The sequence below is a fragment of the Electrophorus electricus genome, chromosome 11 (assembly GCF_013358815.1).
Source record: "Electrophorus electricus isolate fEleEle1 chromosome 11, fEleEle1.pri, whole genome shotgun sequence".
Taxonomy (NCBI): domain Eukaryota; kingdom Metazoa; phylum Chordata; class Actinopteri; order Gymnotiformes; family Gymnotidae; genus Electrophorus; species Electrophorus electricus.
In genome coordinates this window covers 11,180,001-11,189,636 of record NC_049545.1, presented here as the reverse complement: position 1 = coordinate 11,189,636, position 9,636 = coordinate 11,180,001, and the positions used below count along the sequence as shown (strand labels likewise).

Here is a 9,636-nt window from a genome sequence, read left to right as displayed (position 1 = left end):
GGTCATGTCTTTCTTCACACTCTGGCCTGCTGCTACTCACCTGGAATCAACTTCGTATCTATGGAGAGAAAGAGATAGTAAAAAAATATGCAGTACACAAGGTTATTAACAGTAATTATCGTTAAACTATTAAAGATCATTAAAGATTTTGTTATTGTTATGGAATGCTCTCCTTCCCACTGTTCACGTGGTACGGCCCGCCGCGTGCAGTGGGAGTTCACCAACTGTCTTATTTGTACACCCCCTTGTCAGCACACGCCTGCACCTGGTTCACTGTTGTTTATGTATGCATCTAAACCCCTGTTGGTGTGTGCCTCTTTATCGGTCTTTAAACCTGGTTGTGATTGTAGTCGTGGCCGTGTTAGACATTGCTCCTGTTCACCCTGCTTGTTTTATATGAGTGCCATTGTGTCTATTGTTTGTGGTTTGTCTAATAAATATCTGTCTCCACTGAGAGAGGTCTGTCCTGCTCCATGCCCTGTGGCACTAGGGCTGTTAAAGTTATTATTATTATTATTATTACTATTATTAGTTTATTATTTGGGTGTAGGAACAACATAGCAATGACACTGGCATGGCTATAGCATTTATATAAGTGTGTCATGCACAGAAATTCTGCTGGATTTTTACTCATAGTGTTATCATTATTAAGATCAGATCAGTCTGTCACTCTAAAATATCTTGCCAAATATGGCCCTGTGGTCAAGCATTAACCGTGAAGGCATAGAACAGTGTTTGATTAACCCACTCTACAGGGTCCACATTTTCCTAACACACCTGGACAGTTGAATAAGAGTTGTGAATATCTCGTACAGACGTTCTGGGAGCTAGCTTGCAGAAAAACATTTCAACTGGTGGACAAGGTCAAGAAACACTGCACTTGAAGCTTCCAAACAACTTCTGCATGGCCACAGATGGGGTAGTCTCTGACAGTATACCTATAATATGGGTGCTACTAATGAATTGGTCAGTGAATGTAATTAGCACACTGGTTCATTTGATTGCCTTTATTAAAGCATACCTGAGACTTTAGGATCTCTTAAGGCATCATCTATGATTTGCTGTTGTAATGGATTTTAAATATACATGACATGCAGTGCAAACAGCCTTAGTTCGCCACATTTCCTGGGATCTGCTGTTCTCCCAGGTGGTGGTCACAGCCCCTAGTGCTTCATTTACTACTGGAACCACTGTTGCCTTCACCTTCCACATCTTTTCCATCTCTTCTCTCAGCCCTTGGTATTTCTCGAGCTTTTGTTTTCCTTGTTCCTGATGTTGCTATAGCTTGATATTGCTACATCTATCACTACAGCCCTCTTTTGCTGTTTATTCACCACTACTATGTCCGATTGGTTAGCCATTAACATTTTGTCTGTCTGTATCTGGAAGTCTCACAGGGTCTTAGCATGGTAATTCTCTACCACCTTTGGAAGTGTATACCACTTTTTGACCTTGGAACTTCTGGTCCGTACATGGCACAAATGTTTCTCTGTACTATGCCAGCCTGTGGCGTTCCATGTATGCTCTGCTTCATTGTTTTATGTGCTTCATTGTCTCAGCGGCATTGTTGCACAGTCTGTATCTGGGTTCCTTTCTGGTGTGGTAGATCTCAGCTTCTATTGATCTTGTATACAGAGCTTGTTCCTCTGTTGTCATGATTAGTGCCTCCATGCTGTCATTCAATCCAGCCATTTGTAGGATTTCAGTTAACCATTCAGGATAGGTTCAATTGTGTTGTTAGCTTCTTCAGCCAGTAGGCATGGACCATGTCAGGGCCTGGAGCTGTCCAGACTCTTTCTTGGACATTTGCTAGTGTGATGGTTACTAGATCCTGTTCAGCGAGGTTGCTGTGGTCTGCGTCTTGCATCAAGTATCACTGCTGATGTGGCATATAGTATCTGGTTGGTCTCAGTTTTGGTCACAGTAGTGATTGTCTGTAGAGCTTCATTCACATCTTCCAGCAGCCTTTCATGTACCTTGTTTGGTCTTGGTAGTCTGCTATGGCTTGGCAGTCTCTCCAGTTTAGCTGTGATCTTCAATCTCAGAATCTCAGATCAGCAGCCCTAGTGCTGAGCTTGGTGCATGGACTCATTGGGTCTTGGTTCCCAATTTTGGGGTGTGGGGAGGATGATGATGATGATGATGATGATGATGATGATATCTCCTCTCTGACTTGTTGTTCTGAATCCCCCTTGACACAGCATTTATGTTGTACTTCACTGATCTCTAGTTGTGACAGCAATTGCCACTTGCAGATTTTGGAACACTGAGTTGCTAGTTGTTTCAGTATTAGTCTAGATGTTGGGTTTTGAAACATCCATAGTTCCCACATCCTCTGCTTATACTTTCACACAATATGGTTCCTTATGTAGTAGCTTTCCAACAGTTCTCTTTTCTCCACTCTTGTCTGTGAATGTTTTGTATTTTTTCTAATAGTCCACTTTTCATCAGACTGCCCTGGTCACCCAGCATGTGACAGCATCTTCCCTTGCCGAAGGGAACACACTGGAGATACCCTGGTTGGGATTCAAACCCCCAGCCTCCTTTACCAAAGTCATCAAAGTACACAAGAAACAGGACAAAGGTCCTTAATCTTCATCAGCTGTGCAAGCAGTGCTTCAAGGACTTCTGCCCGAAACGTCCTATTTCTCTGGAAGCCTTGTGTAGTTCACTACAATTCTGAATATCTCTACATATCTTAGTACACTGCAGTTACTCACCTGGAATCTATTTCTCCTGTATTCAGTGTATTCAGGAATTTGTTTAGTCTTTCTCCCCCGTCATCTTTACATTTACATTTTCACCATGGCATTAGCAGCCAGGGCTCCAGAGCGACTCACTGGAGTGTTCTCCTCGTCTTTGTGTGGATTTTCTCTTGGTTCTCTGATTTCCTCCTACAGTCCAAAAATATGGAGGTTAGGTAAAATTGGGTATCCCAAATAAATTGTCTTGGTGTGTGTGCATCATTGTGTGTCTGCATGTCTAATAAAGTAAAGTCGTCCTAGTGTCAGTGTTTGAATGAATGTGTGTCTGCATGCCCTGTGGTGGAAGGTGCTCTATCCCGGGTGTTGTCTCCTCTCTCCTCCCTGCACCCGATTCAGTCCCCCAGGGGGCTGAGGGTTCCAGCTGAGAGTACACTGTGTACAGTTGGGTGTCGCTTCTTACTGGCGTGTGGATGCAAAAGCTGCATGTGTTAACTGTAAAGCGACCTTGGGTTCCTTGAAAGGCGCTGCATCAATAAAACTTCATTCATTCATTCTCAAAACTTGTGCTCCTTTGGGTCCGGAATTCTGGAGGGAATTTCCCCATTCTAAACGTTCCAGATTTCAGAATGTATGTATATATCCTGATATAACTGTAAGTAGTATAAATAGACACATTTTCTAATATCTACAGAGCATTTTAAAAGTTCCCATGATATATCCTACGCGTGGCGCTTGTCATAGGTCTGTATTCAGGACTTTAATGTAATGCTACTTTCGTCATTTTTTCCGCCGAGACGACGATAAAGTGGGCGTGCCTATCGTAGTTCCTCTTCGACGCGTTCTAGCTGGTAACAGTCTTCAAATTATCTCTCAAATAGATTCTCTCGCCAAATGAATCATCTTGAAGTTTCCAGACACACGAAATTATTAATGCTTAGTGCTTATTAATTCACATACCAGAGACACGAGGGCAAACGCTTCAAACATGAGCGTTTGCAGTTCTACACGCAGCTACGGGGATGACCTGGACGAGTTGGAGTCAGTTGGGTGAGTTGAAGCAGGTTTTTACTTTGATTCATGAACAATTAAGCAATAATATGTATCTAATAATAAAGGTTCAGGTTATGACTCGTCACTTTGTGTCTGTTTAATGTTAAAAAAAAAAAGTTGTTAGTGCTTCTTAATTACTTTGTCAAACCTGCTGCACGTGATAAGCCTCCTTTTGTCGCTTACTTTTTCCGTGTATCCCGTTTTCACTCATCATGTTCGGTATTCATGGATTGCGAGGTACCGTCCTTGTTCGCGTCATTGTTTAAAACCCTGTTACAGTGCCTTGACGAAACAACGATAAAAGACTTGGGTGGTAAAAGACCACGTTTCTCAAAAGTGCTTTTTAGACTGGCCTCATTTTACAAGATCACTCTAATTTTCAGTTTTCACTTTTACATTATTTAAAATATTACAGTACTCATGCAATCGAAAGACATTTTTCTTAATAACCCAGAGGTTTATAAGGATGTCTCATAATTTAAATGTTTGTCCACAAGTCTCATGGTTGCATCTGAAGATTGGCATACATACTAAACTAATTGCTCCATAATATTTAGGTTTTAACACTGTTGTTATTTAAAATAGCAGCATGCTGTACTTAAAGTATAGACTAATACATAAGTGAATACCAATGAAAAATCAGCAATTCAACATTAATTCAATATGATATAACAATATGCAGCATCTTCATAGCATATAGTCTGTCATTATTTAATGTTTACATAAAGGGACAAACTCCATGAAATTCTTATCTAAAGAATTATTAGAATGAAAATGATGAGCTAACCTCTCTCTCTCTCTCTATCTGTGTGTGTGTGTGTGTGTGTGTGTGTGTGTAGTTGGTACCATTATGATTTATCTCGCCATGCAGCTGAAGCTTTGCTCTTGTCAAATGGTGTAGATGGGAGTTTCCTACTCAGAAACAGCAACAAAGGACCTGACTGCTTTGCCATATCTGTCAGGTTAGTTAGCCACCCTTCCCAGTAGCCTACCTATTCCTGTCTCTGTCATATGCATGTCTGTGTCTGTAGGGATGTTAAACATGTGCTGTCCCTTCCATCTTTTAGTGGTGGCAAAGTAGGGTAACGACGGCAACATGGTTAAGCATGATATACTGGATATAGTTCATGGGCTTATGTTCGCCAGGGCTGGCTATTCTAGAGCTGCTCTCAGGAAGGCCAGTGTCAAAGCACTTCCTGTATGATGCATGAACTCAAACTTAAAATGAATGTAAATAATACAAAGGATTACTTTTTTTTGTGCATTTAAGACCACTGAAATGTATTTTTGTCTAATATAGACTCTTGTTAATTTAAAATGTTTCAGTTCATCAATTTTATTTTTAAGACTATTAATTATAGGATTATATTGAGCTTTTTTCATATTGTGCAGGGTCTGTGAAATTACGGCTGGATGTGCTTTGAATGCAATGATATATTCAGACCTATTCAGTTATGCTGATTGTGCACTGACAGAGTTCTAACTTATACTCATATTTCACTTTGGTTTGTTCAGGTTTTTTTTTGGGGGGGGGGGGGGGTTGTTGTATATTTCTTCATTGAAAGGACAGCATCAGAGTTAACTAACTGGGATATAATTTAATTTTATAGCACTTACAGATGACAATAAAGCTATTATAAATTCTAGTTTTGGTGAATGCTGAGGCCATTGTCAGCCAGAATAGTGTGGTTCTTGCTTTTTCCCCCCATGACTCAATTGATTGATGTGAAACCTTTATTGCCCTGAAGGGAACTTGTCTTGCACACAAAGAGCCACATCAAAAATAAACACAGACAAGAAATAACAATAAATAAACACCACCAAACATCTAAAAACATTAAAACATCAGTGACAAAAGGACACAACAATCTATAACAACAATTTTAAAAAGTTCATTACCTAATGTGTCCCTATTCCTGTATCTAAACTATTCAGTAACCTAATGATCCTCAGCACAATGGCTTATTTTGTTTTTGGCATTCGAAACCTGCGTCCCAAGAGGAGGGGAGAGAACTCTCTGAAAATTGGGTGGGATGGATCATTCCATATCCTCAGAGCAAGGCTGATGGTCTGCTCTGAGAGCTGGGAATGCTATTCATATTAGAACCAATAATGTTCCTACTCATTTTTGTCACCTTGTCCAGCATATTCATAATCTGGACTGACAGAGCCAAAGCCCCCCAGCCCCAGCCGCCCCGCCCCCCGCCACACTGGATAGTATAGGTCACATTATATAAAAAATGTGAATGTGGAACATTGTTCAGAACAGACCTCTTGGACAGTTGTAATACACACTTAAGGTATCAGAGGCCGATTAGAAGGCCATTCCTGGTCTCCTCTAGGGCAAAGGATTCAGTGAAGCACTTCCATGTGAAACGACAGTGTGGGAAATACTCGTTTGGCTTCAATGAGTTTCCCTCCCTTCAGGATTTCATGAGTCACTTCGCCAACCAGCCACTACTGGGCAGTGAAACAGGTTTGACTGACACACACACACACACACAAAAACATACCTTTTCCTTTTTCTCTGGTCTCAGAATAGTAACTGTGTTCTCTGAATCAGTGTTCTCTTGCTGTCGCACAGGCAACCTAATAGTGCTTCGGTTCCCATACCCCCGACAGGTGGAGGAGCCCTCCATCTATGAGTCTGTGGTGTGTTCACACGGCCATGCAGACAGGTCGCCATGAAGGTGACCTGATCGCCAGCGCCCCATCAGTATGTTTGGCAACACACCCACTCCTTTCCAAAACAACTGCTAATTTTAGCATATTACTGAAGTTTACTGGTACATTTAATAATCCAATAGTATGTACTGAAAATAGTCTATCAATGAAATTTAAAAGATAGAAATACTATTTTATGATAAAAATCTGACTTTTTTCCCCCCATATTTTTAAGTTTCATTTGCAAAATTAACCCTCATTTACAAAGCAAATAATCTCATTTGCATTCTTTAAAATGGACACAAATTATACATATATACAAATTATACTTCATATTGCTTACTGTCTGTATCTTTCTTCAGCTAGGCACAAAAGAAGGCTATCTGGTGAAACAAGGAGCTATTATAAAGGTATGGAGAGCCATTACTAATTCTTCTGCTGTGTACTGTGCACAACACATTTTGAAATATGAGCATTAACAATATAACAATAATGATTCATCTGTGATGAATAACTAATTAATGAGATCAGTTATTTGGCTAGACACCTTTGAGTACCTTTTACCCGATACTTTCCCTCTGCTTTCTGTTAGAACTGGAAACAAAGATGGTTCACACTAAATAGAAATGAGCTTAAATACTTCAAAGACAAAATGGTAAGTTTAAAACCACACTGTATTTAGTCTAAGCAGTAACTGTCAATAAAAACGATTCATTTCATAATTTTCTTTTTTCGTGTCAGTTTGCAGACCCCATTCGTACCCTGGATCTGACGGCGTGCTCTGCTGTTCAGTTTGATTACAGTCAGCACAGGGTTAATTGCTTCTGGTGAGATGATTGCTTTAGACTTTGCTTCATATTTCTATTAATGTGTAAGGTTGGAAATGGGGGAAGTGAAACAAGAAGCACCTTCTCACAGGCAGAATGTTTTATCCTATCCAAACCAGTCTTATTTATTAAAAAACAAAAAAACAAAACCCCATTACATCTTGTTTTATCTAAGGTAGCCCAAAGCAACACTTTTACAATGACTCACTACTCCTTCTTGTGCACATGTTACAAAATATTCTGTCTTGTTTGTCTCTTGCTTTCATGTAATAGTCTAGTGTTCCCTGAGAGAACATTTTATCTGTGTGCCAAGTCCGGCGCGGAAGCTGATGAATGGATAAAGATACTGCGCTGGAAACTGGTAAGGAAAAAAAAAAAGTTATGAATAAACAGAAATAGAATTAACTATAAGGAAAATCTGGTCCCATGGGTCATAATTTCTGTAAAGTCATCAGACTACTCATGGATGATTTCCATTGACACACTTTCCCTTAGTCATCTTGCCATTTTTTCCCAGTCACAGATAAAAAAAGGCAGATGATGGTGAAGATGGGGCAAGAAGTGAAGGAATGGCTGACATTGTGCGAGGAGTGCCCATGTTGGTATGACGAGATGTAATGGGATGAAGTCAGAGATCAAAGGTCTATATCTCATTAGGGTCCTCTGGCCATTGTAATCCTAGGGCCTGTACTGGTTCCAATGGCAACTGCCATTGCATAAAGTGAGAAGTCATCCTATATATCTTACTGAGCAAGATGCATCATGCCCTTGTTCCATGCCAGGACCTTCTGCTGCACTGACCACCTGTGGTGAGAATGCGTTACAGGCGAAGAAGAAAGAGTGTTGAGATGAAAGTATAAACAGAGTTTTCTAAGACACCAAATGATAACTGTGGCCATTTAAATTTATTTTTCCCCTGTGGAACCAAGTAGGACACTGCAGCACTGGCTCATACAGCAGTGCAGTAGAAGGTACTGACAATGTAACAGAAGTACCACACCGAAAAGACTAACATCTGAAGTAACTTGAATCAGAATTACAAAGGCGGCTATGCAAATGAGTAATTTGAATGAGTATCAATTAGCAGTACATCACATCACAAAGAGGTCAAAGTTTGACGTGAGTTTTCAAAGCAACAGACAACAACTATAAGTGAAAGAGGCCAAGTAGTCAGCCTTGGTGATTTGATATCACCAAATTGCACAGGAGAAAGATGAGTGGTCACAAGCCAGAGCTCTCCACAGATGTTAAATTACCATTATTTTTAACGCTGTTTTTCACTCTCTTAATTGCAGACTTGTTTATGTCTAGAGAAAAACTTAGGAAGCTTTTAGCATACAATGTTTGTTGCCAAGTCTTAAACATGATGGTGGACCCATAATGATATGGACAGCCATTGTGATAGTCGTTAGCTCAGATTGTTCTATCAAGGTGATTATGACTGCACCTTTGACACATTCTGGAGCATGGAATTTAAAGTAGATTTATGATGTGACTCTAACATGAAAGAAGGGACCAAAGATATCTCCATTTTTCTAGTGTTTTTGCAAAAAACAAAACAAAATAACAAAAAAAAAACTAAATTTGCAAACAAGTTTCCAATATTTTATTTTTTAATTAAACCTTTCTAGTATGGTGTGTACTTATTTATATTTAAAAAAAAACTGAATTGTTCACACAATAGTGTGGCTTCCCCTCTGCTGTAATATTCAAAGACCAGCAGAGAAAAGACATGTTTTAATGTGATGTTTGTGAACTTGCACTGAATATACAGTTCTACTTAGCAAACAACTCAGCTCAAGGATGGAGGAATGCAGAAAAAGTTCTGTCTTCTTTGCATAAAACATTTACTTCTGTAAAATGTAAATTTTCTATAAATGTTATTTTTATACACTGTCTTAAATGTTTTAATTACAAGAAAACAAACCAACAGAAAGGGTTACATTCATAAGAGAAACATACAGCATCAAGAGCAACTCACATGAAATACAGTTTCACAGCTAACATTATACAGGTGCACGTGTGTCAACACAAGGGGAATTATAGCAATATCCTAGATGCCCGTGTGTGGCTCTATTGACCTGAACCAGGTGTATGATGTTGCAGTAGTTGTAATGCTGCCTGACTCCTAGGCAACCTCTACCACCTGCCTCAGTTCCTCAATCAGAGGAACAAGCTCCTTCTCCAAACTGATGATCAAGCCTACAATAGCAGTTGCAGAAGTCAAAAACTTGTACATTAGCTGCCTGATCTAAATACAAATGTTATCAGTATGATATAAATACACACAAGTGCATCTTTCTTCTGCGTGCTGGTTTTGTATAACCTTTAGCTTAGATAGACAGATGTTTGAGAGAACAGAGTGGATGAGAAATTTAAAGTAAGGAACA

The 9,636-nt window shown here is 39.7% G+C and overlaps 2 protein-coding genes across 2 annotated transcripts in view; one reads left to right on the top strand and one right to left on the bottom strand.

Moving 5' to 3' along the window:
- Positions 1–3,546: 3,546 nt before the first annotated feature.
- Positions 3,547–8,956, top strand: dapp1 (dual adaptor of phosphotyrosine and 3-phosphoinositides). The gene is given in 10 exon segments (XM_027023587.2): positions 3,547–3,752; positions 4,595–4,717; positions 6,098–6,231; positions 6,340–6,407; positions 6,409–6,471; positions 6,782–6,829; positions 7,012–7,074; positions 7,161–7,246; positions 7,520–7,607; positions 7,764–8,956. Coding segments are annotated over 10 exon segments (759 nt in total). The 5' UTR covers positions 3,547–3,690; the 3' UTR covers positions 7,788–8,956.
- The window catches only part of lamtor3 (late endosomal/lysosomal adaptor, MAPK and MTOR activator 3), a 2,902-nt gene continuing 1,398 nt past the window's right edge, over positions 8,133–9,636 (bottom strand). Inside the window, exon 7 of the mRNA XM_027023588.2 lies at positions 8,133–9,448. Coding sequence (XP_026879389.2) covers positions 9,375–9,448 — 74 coding nt within the window. The 3' untranslated portion in view covers positions 8,133–9,374. The remainder of the gene's footprint in view (positions 9,449–9,636) is intronic.